Genomic DNA, 18,890 nt, shown 5'->3' on the forward strand with positions numbered 1-18,890 from the left:
TAACCAACTGAGCTATCCAGGTATTTCCCTCTTTTTTAAAATGTACTTTATTACTATTATTTGTATTTTAAAAGATTGCAGTGTGTTTGCAATAAGCAATAACTTTGCAATACAGTAACGAAAATTCCCAACTAAAAACTGTACAGTAAACTGAAAACAACTATGGCTGTGCTGTCATTATACTTCCTATTTCAATACATCAAGAAAAAGCCCATTTCTCAATAAATTTATGGGGAGTTAAATACCACTGATAAAACGTCTTATAAGTATGGAAACTGATAAAATGCATGTTGCTACAGAAGAATGCATCCTAGTCAAGACACCGCATAGTCTTCCTTTGATGTGGTCCAACTTTAGATGGAGTCCAACAGGGTGGCAACAGCTTTGCCACCCCCCCCCCCCCGTCCTGACTGATTTGCTAAAGTCTTATGGCAAAAAAACTCAAGACTTAGGAAGTCTGCCTGATTTCTATCAGTTAAGATAGCTGATAGCATGGAATGCTGTTTATGTTGTCAGTTTGAAAATAAGGAAGATGGAAAGCAGGGGAAGAGAGGGAATTGACTTGCTCTCCCCCCTCTCCCCAGAATAATTTAAGGGGTGTTTCAAGACAATACCATTTTTCTTTCCCACTCTCCAGAACTGGATACCGCCCCTCTTATTTCATATAGGGACCCACGTTAGGAGCTAGAAGCCCTCTATTGCTATATGTGCTGTATAGTACAGCAGGGGGAAACTTCAGAGCCTTCTCCTCCCACCCCTCAATTCTTCCTGTTCTAACCTGGCCTAAGAGCACTCCTGTGGAGCAGATCCCATTTGTAATTGTGTATCTGTTGAAGTTTTATCCTGCCGTTGCTCCAGGGAACTAAGGGTAGCGAACAGGGTCACCCCACGCTCCATTTTTTTATTTTGGTTTTTGGTTTCTACGAGTGAAAAAAACGTTTTTATTCATAAAGTACTCCAAAATTCGTATATTTTCCAGACTCACGGCATGCTGGTGAAAGAGGAAATTAAGGCTGCTATCCAAGCCCCACATGCCCAGAAGTAAGCCCCATTCAATTCAATACGACTTACTCCTGAGTAGAACTGGCTAATAAGGCTGCCTGCATTCCTAAACTAGAGATGGAAGAGCCATTCAACGCAGCGGGGCTTACTTCCGAATATATATACACGGGACTGCGCTGGAACACTTCCTTTTCAACCTGCGGTAGCAAACCCCCGTGGAAACACACAAACGCCCACAAATAAATCCCGCTGAATAGGAGCGGGACTCGCTTCCCATAAGCGCTCACAGAATCGCTCTGTTTATCCTTTTCGCCTACAAGCCCCTCCCTCGCGCCATACTCTCGCGTGACAGCGAAAGCTCACGACGCCGAGAAAGGTCTCCCTGGGACTTGTAGTTTCTTAGCTCCACCTTAAAAATAAAAAAGCTTCACCGGCTCCAACCCACAATGCCGCGGAAGTCCAGCCCGCCGCATTTAACCAATTAGAGACGCGCGTAACAAGGCGAGCCGCGACTGGCCAGGAGGTGCTTTCTGCTGCAGCCAATGGGGTCCCCCGGAGCGCCGAGGTGCCGGAGACCTGTGAGCGCCCGCCTGGCTGGGTGAATGTTGTCTCCGGGGGTAGAAGGTTCCAATCCTGCTGACCTCTGGCCGGGCGCCCCGGGGTGCAAAGCGCCTTCTCCCCGCCCGGCCTCCTTTCGCACGAGGGCGGCCTCCGCGGCAGCAGATACGTGACCTGGACCGTTCCTTCTTCTGGCGGGGCGGGAGCAAGAAAGCGCCTCCCCTTTCGCATCCTATGAAAGTGAGGGCGGGGAATGGGGGACCTTCGGAGTGGGGACTCGGTGGGGAGAAGGAGCCTGGTGAGGGTTAAGGGGTATTGGGCCACCGAAGGCAGGGAAAGCCAGACCAAGGAGAGGTGACTCCGGGCAGGGTAACCTAAGAGTCCCCTGACCTCTTCCCACCCCAATCACAAGCTCTTATTTTAAATCATCAAAACATCAGGGGTTTCTAATGGCTGCCTTTCTCTCCACAGTATCATCTTATGTATGTTTACCCCGATTTAAGCCCAATTTCGTTTAGTGGGGATTAGTCCCTGCTAGCCTAAAGTGTGGTACTATGTGGGTCTACTCAGATGGAAATTCCATTGGGTTCAATGGGCAGCTCTCCCAGGTAATTGGGGATATGATTGCAGCAAAAGCTGATTTCAGTTCTCTGGCCCTGGGGAATGGGAAGGAGGTTTAAGTGCTGGCATGTAAGGTAGCAATCCCTTGTGTACTGAACTTCTGATATTTTTGTGATACAAACCAGTACGAGAAATAGTACAAATGACCAACATAGCATCTTGGATGTCCACATCTGGGATGAAGTTCTGTCGCAGTGAGCTAGATTTACTTTTGGCTGACTATTTGGTTAACCGTTGTTTCATTTTAGAAAAGGCTTGCTGCAGCATCTAAGACTTGGTGTTTAAATATAGCCACAGTGCTATATAGTGAGTTGCTTTTGTTTTTGAAAAGAGAAACAAAAGTGATTTCTTTGGGTCTTGATGTTTTTTATCAGACTGTGTATATGCTTGCAAGTTAGTCCTATTTAAACAAGTAGGACTTCTAAGAAGGCATGCGTACACCTGGCAGAGTTTGAGTATGAACTTGTGCATGCTTACCAGGGAGCAAGCCCTACTGGCAGAGTGGGATTTATGAATAAACATGCATATAGGATTGTGCTGTGCACTGAAGTAAGTAAAAAACAACAACAATGAAATAGATGAGGCATATTTGTTTTAATGAATCACATATTCTTAATATAAGCATGTTGTCAGTCTCTGGCTCAGGTTGTGGTCAGAAGCTGTATCAAGTTTCTTTGGTTATATTTGTAATTCTTAATCAGTAAATAGCACAAATGTTTGTCTGTGGCCCTAAGGACCATCAATTTCAGTAAAAGCCACATACAGTATTTAGGATTGATCCTAAGCACAGCTTTTAAAGTTAGCTTCATGGAAACAAATATCCTGATTTCCAGACCAGTTTAATTTCTCAATACTTTATTCATGGTGGAGTTAACTCATATTTTTAGCTCAGTGGTTTTCAGATTCCGCCTTCAAGGAGCCCTTTCTGCATTGCTTTGTCTGCTGCAGAACTTGAGGGTGTCTACACTCAAAAACCTTGTGCATTCAGAATATTCTGGACCATGTTTACTAAGGTGAACAGACATTTCGTAGAGGACACCGGCCATATTGGTCCTCATTGTTGCTGCATGTGAACTGTGAGTGCACCCTGGATTATACTCAACAATGTCCTCATACTATACAAGGAGAAATAGGCAAGCTGTCTGTCTAGGAAGCTTGGGTTGTTGTCAACAGTAGCCATACTTAGAGTAGACTCATTCAAATCATTGGATATCATTAACAGGTCTGTTTCAGTGGGTTTACTCTGAGTATGACTTGGTTGGATTCAGTCCCTTGACTGTCATCATGGTTCTTTCAATTGAGGAACCTATGATAAGCATATGAGGATTCTCAGGAGCAAAGTTTGAAAATTGCTATTCTAATAATCTAGTTATTGAATTTAGGTTCCGGCAGTGCATTGTGTTTTGTTTTGCCAGGGGTGGCATACAGCAGTTTAGAAGGTTGTCTTTCCATTACTCATGCCATGCTTCCTTTATTCAGATGATAATTCCAATGCACAATTGTGGAAATTAGATCCTTATGGAGATTGTATACCTTCATATTCCATCCAGCATTGCAACTGATAAATACATATGCTGCGTGAAGCTCTTTGGGCACTGGTCAAGACCTGAACAACCACATGCCTTCATTTGCTTACCCAAGAGAATTCTCTTCTGTTTACTGTATAATAGTCCCTTTAGGCACTTTTGAAAGCTGTATATGAAATGTTATGTTCACAATGCATGGAAGCCCTTGTTATATCTAAAATAGCATTTTGGATTCTGACTGAAGCCTTCACAATATTAAAAACTTGGGGCCAATTCTCACTATGTTTTTGTGCTTTGTGTGTATGTGAAGGTGAAATGCAAATGCTTTATGATTATTTCACCCACCTATCCCATTTACTTGCTTTTGGGGTAAAGCTGGGAGTTTTTGCATAGTGGGATGGGCCAAAGGGTTGAGCATTGTCAAGCTTTACATATCTTTATATGTACAAAATGGTGTTAACTATGGATTAGGGATAATTCTTGCCCAGCAAGAATTATTCTATTACTGAGTGAATGGCTAACTTCTGATGTTGATAGCTGAAATAGCGATAAGATGTGCTATGTATTAGATTCTTTGACTTGCTGTCTGATTTTGGTGGAAAGAAATGGGAACTTTGAGTGCATTAAAATTTAAAACAATGTTTCTTAGGTTTGCCTTTTTGTTGAATTTTGAATAGTGATCTGAGCAGCATATGCTGACTAGTGTCTACATGTAGTCTTTTAAAGACTCCTAAAGAATTACTTAAGGAAATATAATTTGAATCACACCAAGCTAATGACAGTGGCCATTAACTCCACAATATTTCTAATAACATTTCTTTTCCAGCAGAATTTTATGTATGACAAGCAAAAATGAACAGCAGCATGAGTGAAGAGCCTGATGCGTTATCTGTAGTTAATCAGCTGAGGGACCTTGCAGCTGATCCCCTAAACAGAAGAGCAATTGTCCAGGATCAGGGATGTCTACCAGGCCTTATTTTATTTTTGGATCATCCCAATCCCCCAGTTGTCCATTCAGCCCTACTGGTAAGTATCATCTGTTTCCTAATTGTGCAACTTTTTTCCTATGCATTCTGTAGCATGACTATGTGATTGGCACTCTAAATTTCAGGATTTAATATTAAATAATCACTCACTGGTTGTTGCAACCATATTTTACACCAGTGTGTTTCCATAAAATATCTTAAAACAAAACATTTTAGAAAATTTTACTGAAGAAAAGATGTATTGTAATAGCACAGATTCTTAGCCAGAGAGGATCACCTAAAAATGACAATCCCAGATGCAGCAAAACTGAAATGCAGTTTATGCTCTTGTCACTCTGGTACATTCTGAGAAACTATGGCATTGAAGTGGAGGATTTCTTTAAAAAGAAATAAAGAAATTTATTGATGCAACTTTGAATGATACCAAAGTTTAGCAATGTATATCAAATATGAGAGTTCAGGAGCAGTGTTAATTTTGTTTGATGCCAGGTCCCGCCCCCACCCCAAGGTAAAAGTAGTCATAGTTCTCATCTTCCCACTCTCCAAATCAGAATCTAGTCCTACTGAAATAAATGGACCTTACTCCCAGGTAAATGTATAAAGTGTAAGTTGGCAGTCTAAATTAATAATGAAACATAACAGAAATACTCTTCAGCAGGTATTAGGGCAATGGACATGCTGTATCAGAGCTGTTAGGAACTAACCAAACATTAACGTTGGCACAAGACCAATTACACAACACAATGACAACTGGTTCAAGGTCCTCTTGTTTCTGAATGTCACTTAATCGTGACACATGCAGTCTTAGAGCTCAGAGAAAATATGATGCTAAGTAGAACAATGAAAAACCCAAATTGTTTGTATGATAACAATTTACCTCCCAAAAGCAAGCACCCATATACATACAACATCTGTCAACTAAACTTATCCTTCTCCAACTGAACAAGTTGACAGGTTTGCTCTTAAAATCTATTCATCTTAAAGATTCAGTAATATCGATCAGCATGGGATGTATGTGGAAAAAGGGTTGCAGAATAGGAGAGAGGAGGAGGAAGTGATCGGTGTCAAGGAAGAGTTGAGAAAAGGAGGAGGGTGGAGGAAAAAGGAGTGAAGGTGAAAATGGGAGTGTAAAGGTGATTGAAAAAAGGAGGGGTAAGAGGCATGGGAATGGAGCTGAAGATGAAAGGGGATGGAAGGTCTAAAGAATAGGAGGGGATGGTGAAAAGGGTGCTTTGTAGGTGCAATGTGTGGGAGGAGGAAGGTGCAGGAAGTTACCATGAAGGTGTGCAAGGGGGAATTGCGCAAAAGGAGGGGAGGAGGCAAGGACATGGGGTGAAGGTGAAAATGGGTGTAAAGCAGGACTGCAGAATGAGAGAGAAGTGGCTTCAGAAATGGCATGAAGGTGAAAGCGAGCTTAGCAGTTGCATAGTTGGGATGGGGAACTGGTAGGTGGGTTGATGAGAGGAGCAAGCAGGAGGGCAGCCCCTAGTTTTATACATATATAACGCAAAAACACTCCTTCAGCAGCAACAATGCAAATACAATGCTTTGAACAGCTGCACATTTAACATTCATATTTTGAGTTATCCCATTATACGCAACTTGCTGGAAATGTTAACTTAGTTTTATATGATACTATATTTGCTGATAGACAACTGAAAGAATCAGTTCTCTTAATTCAATATTTAGTCAAAATCATATTTATATAATTACTGGGATTTTTCTAGACAAGAATACACCAAAAATATTTTGGGGTGCAGCTTATTAAACTAAAATTGCATATGTTCTAACCATTACATAAAATATCTTCAAAATTGATATTGTTTATTTTTGAGAGATGTATAAAAGAAAAATTAGAAACAATAGAATTATTCTATTAGATTACTTTAACTTGCCCTTTCTTACAGGCTCTCCGCTATTTGGCGGAATGTCGTGCCAACAGAGAAAAGATGAAAAGTGAACTAGGTATGATGCTGAGCTTACAAACCGTCGTGCAAAAGTAAGTATAGTGTGCTATCTATAGTAAAAGTACATAATTTATCATAGAATCCTAGAACTCTAGAGTTGGAAGGGACACCAAGAGTCATCTGGTCTAACCCCCCCTGCAGTACAGATATCTCAGCTGGAGCATCCATGACATCCAACCTTTGCTTTAAAATCTTCCAATGAAGGTTGGAGTATGTACGTATTTCCTTCCTGCCACCACCTTACGAGGGAGTCTGTACCCCCTTACAAACTATCAGATTATTGCGGTATATAGTGCGTTTCTGTCTTAAAATTGTTTTAAGAATAAGGGACCTGGGAATTAGATTGCAAAGCTGGCTTCCTTGTTCAAGCAGATTCCTTTCATAATCTCCAATACAGTGGTACCTTGGGTTACATACGCTTCAGGTTACACACTCCACTAAGCCAGTAATAATGCTTCAGGTTAAGAACTTTGCTTCAGGATAAGAACAGAAATGGGGCTCCGGCGGCAGTAGGAGGCCCCATTAGCTAAAGTGGTGCTTCAGGTTAAGAACAGTTTCAGGTTAAGTACGGACCTCCGGAATGAATTAAGTACTTAACCCGAGGTACCACTGTACATGAATTCCTGGCTTTGCATGTAACATTGAAAACACTGTGAGGATAATGGTATGTTCAGTAGTTCTTGATACTAAGTGGCTAGTTAATGAAAGCAAAAATCCAATTACTTGGCTCGAAGCATTCTATTCCAAGATAGTATGCCTCTTCCAGAGTCTCATACTGAACTACTTGAACTAAACCGATCTATTCCCCCCCAATTTATTATTTGCCTAAAACGATTAGCTCAGTAACTATGTATTTAATTGCACAGGAGTCCCTTTCAGGTATGATAAGATGCACACAATCCTGTAAACCAAGCCACTGCCTCAGTTTTGATTTAACACAATTTTACTTGCTTGTACTTCTCACAAATAATTAACCATGTTTAGAAGGTCACAAATGTCCTTCTAAAATTGGACCCTTTGTTATGACACCTTCCCCATAAAAAGATATTTGAAGAAAAAGATGCCCTCTCTGACACTACAAACAGGATTATATGGTATACTTTTAAATGGATTGTGAACATTTTATACACTTAGCCGAAAGATTAATTATTCATGCACGCTAAGTATCGTGCAGTTTGGGAATGCAGTGTTGGATGAATTGCAAGACATCGTAATAAAAGGTAATACCGCCATCTAGTGTGTCAAATTAGAACAGACCAAAATAATTCTACTTGATCTGAAGATACACCTTGTTTTGTTATATGTTTTGTCAGAATTATAATTGTTGGTCGGAAGGAAATACATACATACTACAAATTTTCAGAATTGAAAATATTTCAGGAATTCGGAGTTCAGTAAGCATTTTGCAAAACAACTTAAACACCAACTTTTGTTTTGTGATCTTATACAAATATTATGTTCTGCAATCATGCTAAACATTAAATCTTCAAAACTGGTTAGGGGCTCATCTATAGCTGTACCAAAACACTCCCTGAATATCATTGTCCCATTCACAACCTGCAAATTTGGGTGCCATTTCTCCACTTTCCAGAGGGGAGGGGATGTGCTGAAATTCACTCTTTGCTTTAAGCAGTCATGTCACTCTATTCTTTTTTTTTTTTTTTAGTGGAAACCATTATTCCCCCCCCCCCCAAAGTACCTTCAAATAATAATTTTGGGCTTCATTGCATAGAATTGGAAATAGGTGATGATGATGGAACAAGCAGTATTTTAAAGCATCCATTAAACTTGATAGCTGGACCATTGTCTGAATTCTGAGATGTTAGAAATGCTGTAGTCTTCCGTGCAAATCGAAAAGCTATGAAGGGAAAATGCTGAAACAGGCTCTTGTCTGATATGCCATCCTTTCTTGACAGCTTGCTGGAATAAAAAGCAAAGATTGCTCAAGCTGCTATTTTTAAAAGGGGCAGCATATTTTAATTTGATGTTAGTGTATGTGAAAGATGCCAGACTGACAGTATTCCAGGCTGAGGTCAGTACCTACAGAAGGGAAATAGCCAGACTGGCAGTGGCCTTCTTCTTTTCCTTTTACTCCTTTGACTCAAAGGGGGCTTTTGCAGTTACCCAAAGGAGAGCAATGTTGCTTGGTCCCTTAGTCCCTCTTTTGTCAGCTGATGCAGAAAAGTTGCTTGTGTTACTAAATACTTCACCCCCCCACTCATCAATACCCAAATCATCAATACCTCAAATACTTTATTTGATCAGAAAGCAATAACCATTGCTTTCTGATCAAATAAAGAACCACCCCACTTCTCTGAGCAAGAAATAAAACCCTAGTTGGGGCAATGCAGATAAGTTCAGTTGGTTTTTTGTTGGTCTAATGGTGCTGTTGGATGGCATTCTGTCAAAAGTAAGTGGCTGCTGTTCACTCTTCTTGTGAAATGCAGAGTATCTGTGGGGAGAAGACAACAAGGAGATCCATGGTTTGAGACAGGAGGATGAGAATGCTGGATGGATGTTATGGGCAGAAGAGGGAGAGCAAGAGGAATATTGGAGAGAGGAGAGTTCCAGAGAAAACTTTGCAGGGAGTAGTGCTGAGGTGAAGAAGCCCAGTTCAATAGAGCTCCTAGTCAGCTAGGGCTTTCTGCATAGTGTGGGCAAGAAACCTCAATGGGAATTAAGTCGGTGCATACAGTTTTGATAGTCAGATGAAAACTTTTCATATTGGGGCATTAGAAGGGTCATGCAGACAAGGTATGGAAACCATGGATGTCTGCCTGGTTTTCATGTTGTTTGGAGGGAGGGTTGTGTTGGGGGTGTGTGTTTCTGTTGCTGCTGTTGGGTTTTTTTTGGATCTTTATATTTTGTTGTGATTTATGTGGAAATTGTTCAGTTTGGTTGTGTATTTAATGTTTTATTTATTGTTTATAAATACTTTAGTTACGTTGTAGTTATGGGTTTTGTAATGTTGTAAACCACCTTGAGGGGGGGTTGAACTGTGGAAAGGCGGCATCCAAATAAAATTAGGTATGTATGTATGGTTCCTAATTCAGTTAAAGATAACCAGACAGCATAAGAGGAAGTTAATGCATCGCTTAGCTTCATATTGAGAAGCTGCATTTGGGAAATTTATAAAACCAGGACTATACTGCTGAGGCAAAGGGTGTTGGGATTGTGATGTGGGTGCCTTCCTTCAAAGTTTTTCTTTTTCTTTTAATTCCTCCTGTGTGGTTTGAATTGTCTGTGGGCAAGTCTTGGTGAGAGGAAGGAGTCCCAGGTGCAGGGGGTGCAGTTCATTTGTGTGACTGATGAGTGGCCGCCTGCCTTGTTATTTATACTGCTTTGTCAGTGAATGGTTTCATTGTCTCCCTAGTTTTTGCAGTACACTTTTGTGCAGTGGAAGGACTCGACTGGTGAAAGTGGTTGGTGATTGAGTGTGAGGTATTGGAATCATTGAGTGGGTGGCGTGTTTGTGCATATTGGTGGGCATGAATGAGGTGTGGGTGTAGGTTGGGACAAGCGATACTGAATAAGTAGTAGGTTTGTGTAGATTGAATTGTGTAGATGTAAGGCAACACAACTCCTGTCAACCTAGCAGTTTGAAAGCACGTCAAAAAGTGCAAGTAGATAAATAGGTACTGCTCCAGCGGGAAGGTAAACAGTGTTTCTTTGCACTGCTCTGGTTTCGGTGTTCCGTTGCGCCAGAAGCGGCTTAGTCATGCTGGCCACATGACCTGGAAAAACTGTCTGCAGACAAACGCCGGCTCCCTGGGCCTGTAAAGCGAGATGAACGCTGCAACCCCAGAGTCGTCTGTGACTGGACTTAACTGTCAGGGGTCCTTTACCTTTACCTTTAAGGCAACACTTGAGTGTGATGTGTAGTATTTGGTGAGTCAGGATGTGCCTTGGTAAGAGGAAAGCTGAAGGGGGAAGGGAACCATGACTCTAAAGGTGTTTCAAATATGGTGCCATGTTTTTGTTCTTTCAGATTTTATTATTTTATTGCATTGCATTGTACCCTAATTTCTGAGTTATATATATTGTGTTATTTGTAATTTGCTTAGGGACTGTATTAAGCTGGTAAGAAATATATTTAACAAAACTAAAATACGAAGGATTGTAAAGCAAAATCCATACAAACCTCAGTTTGCTTTGCCTTAGGACCACCACACCAGGAGAGACAAAATTGTTGGCTTCTGAAATCTATGATATTCTTCAGTCTTCCACAATGTCCGACGTTGACAATGTGAACGAGATGAATTCACGGCGCCGGAAAGCTCAGTTTTTTCTGGGAAGTACAAATAAACGTGCTAAAACAGTCGTGTTACACATAGATGGCCTTGATGATTCGGTAAGAAAAGGGTGTTTTGGGGCATACAATGCACACTTATGTATCAAGGTGTGTGAAGGGCACCTTGTTTTCTGTAAGCATTCCTTGAGTTTACAGCTTAGACTGCTCTGTACTAAATGCCATAAACATAATAACATTTATGAAGTCTGTACCAATCTCTTAGATGTTGGTGACTTGTAGAATCTTAGTAGAATTTACTATTCATCAGAATTTACTGATGCAAAACGTTAAATACCCCCAAGAAGCTGACAGTAGAAAGATCACATTAAATAATTGACCGCATTAAGTTTGGACATCGGAACATCACAAGCTGCCTTCTTCTGAGTCAGATCATTGGTCCCTCTAGTTTAGTACTGTTTGCACTGACGGGCAGCTTCCCTCCAGGGTCTCCAGTAGCAGTCATCCCTACCCCTACCCAACAAGTGATACTTTATACCGGAAAAGGTTGATCAACCTAGCCATCAGATGAATGGTAATTTCCCCCCGGTGTTTTTTCTTCTTCACATCATGAGACATTCATAACAATTTATCAACTTCCCATTGTTCAGGCCTAAGGAAATGTTGAATTTTCTTAGCCTGCTCTTCCTAACATCTTTTCTCATTGCCTGAGATTTCTCTTGGCTATTGGATAACTGTTGTAATAATGAGGTCTCGGTGGATTCTCCATGCAATGTCAGAATAACTTCTATAAATTTATCCTCCATTCCCCTGTAGATAACACCCCAGGGTCATGTTTGCCTTTTTATGGCTGCCAAGCAGCATGCAAGGCTGTTTGAGCATGTTATCCACAAGTGCCCTCAGGTCTCTGTTTCAGTTTTGTAGCCTTTTAAATTATCAAACCTGATCTTCTGCTGCACTGGCTTACATTTGTTTGGGGGTGGGGGGCCTAAGTAAGCCTTTTAAGAGAACCAGGTCTGTATATAGATCCCATCTTCTTTAATAAAGTCAGTGGCTGTTAATCGGATGAATAATGAGCATATGCATACCCCTCCTTTCCCAGATTTACCTTCCTCCTCTTCTTGCCACCACCATGTTGCTCTCTCCTTATTTCTCTCTCCCCTCCTCTGCCCGACCCGCTTCTTTAAGCCAGGTTTAATCAGTTCCAGTAGTCTTGTCCTTATTATGTTTACTGACTTGGTAGCTCATTTGTTTGCCCATCACTGTCTCTAAAGCTTCTCTAAAAGCCAGAAAAGTGCTGCCTGTTTCTGTTTTGCCTGCCAATTTAAATACGCGTTACCACTGTAAATGGTCTGTGGTCAGCATATCTCAAAGCTGCCTGTATTGCTCTCCTAAAACAATGCTAATGCAGATCCTTGCAGTTTTACTCCTCTCTGTTTAGGTAAAGCTGCTTGTTTCTAGTAGCCAGCATGCAGTAAGAAAAGTAGACATACTTAATTTGGAGGGCTTCCTTAACTGCTGATGGCCTGGCAGCATATTTCTTCAAGAGCAAAAAGGGGCAAATGTGTATTAAAGTTTATTTGGTTTTTTAAGCTGTCCTCAAAACCTTCTCTGCTCTTAGGGAGATTTTTACTTGATTTTTAGTTTGTGCACAGCATGCCATTTCAGTCTACAAAGGGCAATGAAAAACACTGTTTGTAAATCATTTTGACCTCCAAGTGCTATCTTAAACTATAGTCAGCACTTGCAGCAGTTCTGAGTTTCAGGTAGGTGCTTCTAACATGGGCATCTACATTCATCCGTGAAATGTAAGCTATCTTCAAGTGTAGAAATAATAACAACAGCAACAACAACAACTGGGATAATCATGTTCTTTTTGCCTCTTTTTCTTAAGATTTTAGGCAGTTAAAAAAACCCGGAAGAACAAGCAAGCAAGCAAATGCAAACCCTAAAGGACAATAATAACTGAACAGCTGTACTTCGTTTTTCACAGAAATGATACTAATTGGTCTCTCTTGTGAAATCTTATGTAATTACTGTCTAAAGCTCTATGTATATCCCAGCAATATACTTTAGTGGGCATCATGAACATTTTGTCACCACTCCTGCTTGCCCTGTCATCTCATAATCACCACAATGATATGTTTTGTATGCTGCCTTTCCATAGTTAAAACCATGGTCAAGGCAGCTCGCAACGTGAAAAGATTTGCATAATTACAAGCATAACAAAAATAATCAAACAATAAATTAAACGCATCAAAAAGTGCACAGCCATAATTGAACCATTTCCACATTAATAATTATAAAATGTAAAAATTAATGCAATATCAATAACAGTCACAACAACCCCTAAACAATACTGCTTGAGGAGGGAGTTAAGAATGCAATGCTGGTTGAGAAGAATGTGTTCGTGTCGTAAGACACCAAGCCAGCAGCTCATATACATGATTATGTAGGCCAGGCTGTGTTTCATATTGCGTTTGTGGTAGTTCTAAGAGGCCACTTATTTGTGTGCTGATGTCTTTGAGACACTCAGTAAATGCACGGAAGCACGCTGAGCTAACGTAGAGCAGGTACAACTAGCACAGGTCAGTGTCGTGTTGTTGCACAGTAGGCCCTGTCACTTGCTTTAAACGTAACCGTTCACTTGTGTGTTTTGTGAGCGGACATTTTCCTTTGCAATCAGAGTTCAGTTTGTGCAGTGCAGTGATGTCCATGAGCTGCCACAGATGAGGTAGCTGAAGGATACAACAGCTGCTTTGATGCATTCAGTCAGTATGGATACAAGGTGTCTGATAAATAGCAACTTAAACACTAACTGCTCATCAATGAGCATTGCAGTCAGTCAGAACTTAACCACAGGGGACTGTTTAGCTGATCATACGGAGAAAAGCTTGCTTTGCTTTTCAGCACTTTCCCCTCATTATTCACAGTTGATTCCATTCTGGTTTGTCGTCAAAATGTAGGCAGGAATGTTGTTTTTAAATTCACTTATGGCTAAATTCAGAGCCATTCCCTCTCCTCTTTTAATATATATATATTAAAAAGCATCATTCTGCTTCAATTCATTTGTCTTGTTTCTTAACCAATCTGTGTTTAACGTACACAATTATTTATTAGGTGCTTGCAAATAACTGGTGCTGTTAATTTTTAGTCTCGGAGAAACCTTTGCGAAGAGGCCTTGCTGAAGATTAAAGGGGTCATCAGCTTCACGTTTCAAATGGCAGTTCAAAGATGTGTAGTCCGAATCAGATCAGATTTGAAAGCAGAGGTAAGGTTTGCAGCCGTTTGCCTTTTACATTCTTCTGACGCTGAGTAATGACTTACTCACCTGCTCTTCTTTTCTGTTTTTCCATTTTCTTGTTGTATAGGCACTGGCAACAGCAATAGCATCAACCAAAGTTATGAAAGCCCAGCAAGTTGTGAAAAGTGAAAGTGGAGAAGAGGTGAGAGAACGCTTCGTAATTTAGAACGCAAGCCTGTAGGTAGTGTTGGCAATTAAAGAAAAGGAATTAAATGCAATTGGTCTATTCTTTGGGTGCAGCAATAATCCCACTGGCTAAACATACATGAAACTGTATGCAGATGTGGCTTTTTGGGGGATGTGTGTGTGTGTCGTCTCCTTTAATTTCTATTTTGAATCCAAGGCATGTTATATCTATGCAATGTAAGTAGCAGTGTGTTCATACAGGGCGCCTCACTTCCTGAAACAAGAGAAAGCTGCTGCTTTTGTGGAGCTTTCATGCCAACTGTACATGGAAAATCTGGTAGAAGTTGAAAGTGTGCCATAGGTTTAGCATTGTAGAATATTGATTTCAGTTAGCAAGAGGTGCAAAATAGCCTTATGTAATGAAGGCATTAATGTCATGTTGCTAAGAGTGTTTGCAATCTTCTGAATTACAGTGATTATATTAAGCACAAACGTTTCAGAAACTCAAATTAATTACACAGGTCTCCAAGAGCTTGGTCTAAAGCCAGCTATAATGTAGGTAAATTCTTCCCATTGGTTGAGGGGCATGCTTATCAGGAAGTGAATGGAGGAGTTACTTTGTTCAGACCTATAAAGTTATCTTGCATGTCACAGTTCCTAGATTTGCTGAAACTCTGAACTATGTCTAAAACAGCAGTTGCATGAATGAGTGATGCTGAGCTTCGCAGCAAGGTCAGACTGGGTAAAACGACTTTCTGAATCCCATTAAACAGATGCTGGTTCCATTCCAAGATACTCCTGTAGAAGTGGAACAGAATACTGACCTCCCTGAGTATCTGCCAGAAGATGAAAGCCCTTCAAAGGAGCAAGACAAAGCAGTGTCCCGGGTTGGATCACACCCAGAAGGTGCAGCCAGCTGGCTGAGCTCAGCTGCAAATTTTCTCTCCAGATCCTTCTACTGGTGACTTTGAGTCAAGGCTTACAGGACTGTGTGAACCAACAGGGGGCCAGTTTTCCATTGGTGTGGTGAACTGCCAAGTGCAATTTGCAATAAGTTATCACAACGAATTTTTAGACTACACAAAACATATGCTGTCTTTTACATTTTGTTGGACATTTGGTCTTTCAGGCCGGTGAGAAAGATGGAGGCATTTGTTAATGCCCTTGCCCTCACCTCTGTTCTCATATGTTTTATTGCCTCACTTTTTAATATGGGTCCATGATTAACCAAACTTCGTTGAGTGTATAGAGCTTTAAGTTAATATTAGTGATAAACACATACAGAACCCATTCAGTACAAATCTCAGGACATCTGTACAAGGAAATTATTAGCCCTTAATTTTGCAAAGATTGAAATGCCTTTTTTTCTTTTTCTTTTTGCCTTATTTCAAATTATATATTTCCCCTGGAAGGTCATTCTAATGGGGGGGGGGGAACCCGAATTGTTTACCATTTATTCCCTTCCCCTGCACACTTGGTTCAGAGCTGGTATGTCCTTATTCCACTTGGTGCATTGCAACAAGAATGATTCAAACTTGAACTTTACAGCCCTTGATGTGCTGGGATTTTTGTTTTTGTTCTAAACTGTCAGCCCTTGACCACTCGCAATTTGAACATTAGTAAATAAATGAAGGTGGAAATGTGAACGTGTAAGTAAATAATCTGTAAAAAAAAATATGCTTGTAATGATGCCTATGACTTTGTAAATATGATCAGAAACCACTGATTGCAATTTAGGTTGGATAAAGAAGCTCTGGTTTCAAAAGTTGCAACCTGCTCCAGTGACATCATGGTTGCAGAATTTGTCTATGGTAGAAAGTGTGATGTTGGCCTTACTCTGGTATTGTTTTCAGTTGGTTTAATGAGAGCTAAAAATGTAACATAGTGGCCAGTGGGTGGGTGGTAGGGAATAAAATGCCTAATATGCCATTGTGCCACTGCCCTACAATCTAGACTTTTGTCGCTTGGTGGAAATTTCATGTATAATCCCAGTTGCCTTTTATGCTTCTCAATTCCACCTTTATACCCTTTGGACAACCATTATGAAATATGGAGCAATCCAAAAATTGTTTGTGAATCCTGGAGCAGGGCAAAAGCCAGCATGTGCCTGATGCCCAGAGGGGGGTGGGCATCCTGGAAAGTCCTTGTAAGTGCACTCACCTAGTCTAGACAACAAGGAAACCTGCGCCTGAAGAATTGGCTTCACTTGGCGATCTTGCAGACAATTAAGGTGCTTGGACCATCACATCTTGTCTCTGCCTAGCTTCCAGAAAGGATCATGCAAGTAAATATTCAGTAGGCAAAATATTAAGCATAGCAATTAGGTTATTGAAATATTGTCTGGGATTTTTCTCAGTGCGTTAGAAAACCTTGTACACAACTTGTACGCACCACAGGAATACAGCTGTGACACTGCAATGCTACCCTAAAGTTGATTCTGCAGTGCTTCTTTATGTGGTGTGATCCATACGAATTTTTACTTAAATCAGTGACGTACACGTATCAAGGCAGTGCTTTTGCCCCTTTGGAGGTCTTATCTCTGTGTCTTGCACAGTAGTAATTAAGTAGCATCAAGACGCTTATTAGTAAAAACAAAATTGCAGGAGGAAGTGTAAAGTTCCAATGACAAATCAAAGTTCTCATAAATTCAGCCTACTTTTGAGATAAAGAGCTTACTTTCAGATTTTATTATTTCTATTTTTTAACGTACCTAGTTTATTTGGTTGAAGTTTACACGCACAGAATACAAGCTTTCTAAGGCATGTATTGTATTAAATATGTATTTCGAAGCATATTGCTGTCTAGAATGTTACAGTACCAAACGTGTTTGCAAAGCCCTCTATTGTGTAGCCATGGATACAATGTTTACTTTTTGTTTTAACATCTCTCTCTCTGTGCAATTTGCATTGCCGCACACCAACTGCACTACCTGACACACCCCTTTGGATATTAATGGTTCAGTACAAGTAGATATTAAAACTTGTGTAATCAATCTGTAGGTATATATTTTTTTCCTTTGGTCAGTATTGCAGCTCTCCCAGTTAAAGCATCTATAAAAGAGCTTTGGAAATACTGTAAAATAAAAGTGTAATATAATGAACTGGCATTCCTCTAGTTTTATAAGAGTTTTTAAGGGTTTTTGTCTCTAGAGCAGGAATGGGGAACCTGTGGCCATCCAGATATTGCTGGATCACAGCTCCAGTCATCCTCCCCGTTAGCGACACTTTTTGGGACTACAGGGAGAATATCTGGGTGGCCACAGAGTCTCCATCCCTTTCATTAAAGCTGGTGCTTTTTGCTTTCAGAATTCATAAGGATCAAAATGTGCTCATGGTCACAATTGAGGGAGCAGGACTGCACCTTGTATTGGGGGTGCCTTTGTATTGATAACGAGAAACTATTATTATCCATAGAAGTAGAGTTCAGGTTGCCATGTCCGTGGATGCAAGCTACAGAACGCTGCTTGTTAGTATGGATTCTAGTATATGGTATATGAGACTTGATTCAGCTCTACTACTTACTATTCCATTGTTGAAGGCCTTGTCCCCTTGGCCCCCTATTATGATGTCATGATTGGTATCAAAACGCTGTTGGTTTTCTTTATTCTTCCAAAAGTCAGATTACTCCATTTAATTTGCTAGGGAATGTGTATTCTGATTAGATGCAATGTCCTATTTTTAATAGCTCCAAATCTCTGTGTGTCAGAGTTGAAATTTCTCAGCATCCTCTTAAGCCCTATTATTATGTATTCTTATCAATTGACAAGCACAAAGTCTTGGTTTTATTTTTGGCTCCCTCTTTACTTTGCCCTCCCCCATATTTAGCCTGTAACCAACTCTTGTTTTTCCAATATTACAGAAATGCAACCTTTCCACCCCTCTCAGCAAAAGCCAACCTTTGCACTAGTCCTCTCACCCCTGGAATACTGCAACGGTCTGCACTCTCATCTTCTGTTCTTGTATGTCATCCCACAAATTGAAGTTTTCCTTCCAAAGCTGCTTTCTGGGAGGCATCATATTATAAAATTAAAAAGTCTCCATATTGGGGTTCACTCTTTTTCTTTTAAATTCATCTTGAAATTTCATACATGTTCTGCCAATGCTGCACTAGATGGCAGCATAGAAATATTATTGTAGAAACTCGGTATCTGAGAAAGAGACTGGACTGCAAGCTTTTGATTTGCACTTAGTTTTGATTTTTGGATGCATGATGATTTATCCTGGCATTTTGCAATATGTAGATTAGCAGCAGGATAGGCCTATGAACTGATGGACTACTTCTGTCTGTCTGTCTGTCTGTCTGTCTGTCTGTCTGTCTGTCTTTCTCTCTGTCCCTCTCTCAGTATCTGGTAGTAGATTCCTCAGGGTTTTTTTTAGAGTTCTCATAGAATTTTAATTTTTTTTTTATGCTGAGGTGGAGAGCCAACACAGGAAATGTGTGGTTTTCAAATGTTCTTTCTTTTTTGACATGAATGATGTATATGGCTAATATAGGAAGAGTTGGAAAAACTGCACATTGGAATGACAAGATATATAATTTCAAAACATGCCA

General features: G+C 40.4%; 1 protein-coding gene across 2 annotated transcripts; it reads left to right on the plus strand.

Moving 5' to 3' along the window:
* The first annotated feature begins 1,525 nt into the window (after window positions 1-1,525).
* ARMC1 (armadillo repeat containing 1) lies at window positions 1,526-17,439 on the plus strand. Of its 2 annotated transcripts, none has more exons than XM_081917646.1 (7): window positions 1,526-1,800; window positions 4,534-4,733; window positions 6,601-6,692; window positions 10,822-11,011; window positions 14,064-14,180; window positions 14,281-14,355; window positions 15,113-17,439. In XM_081917646.1, exons 2-7 carry the CDS (start codon window positions 4,560-4,562, stop codon window positions 15,302-15,304), a joined length of 840 nt encoding a protein of 279 aa, XP_081773772.1. In that variant the 5' UTR covers window positions 1,526-1,800; window positions 4,534-4,559; the 3' UTR covers window positions 15,305-17,439. The 2 variants fall into 2 exon arrangements, with proteins under 2 accessions (XP_081773772.1, XP_081773771.1); XM_081917645.1 differs by having other exon boundaries at window positions 1,527-1,800; window positions 4,537-4,733.
* Window positions 17,440-18,890: the final 1,451 nt, after the last annotated feature.

Source organism: Podarcis melisellensis (genome assembly GCF_964234715.1).
Source record: "Podarcis melisellensis genome assembly, chromosome: 7".
In the NCBI taxonomy this organism is placed as follows: domain Eukaryota; kingdom Metazoa; phylum Chordata; class Lepidosauria; order Squamata; family Lacertidae; genus Podarcis; species Podarcis melisellensis.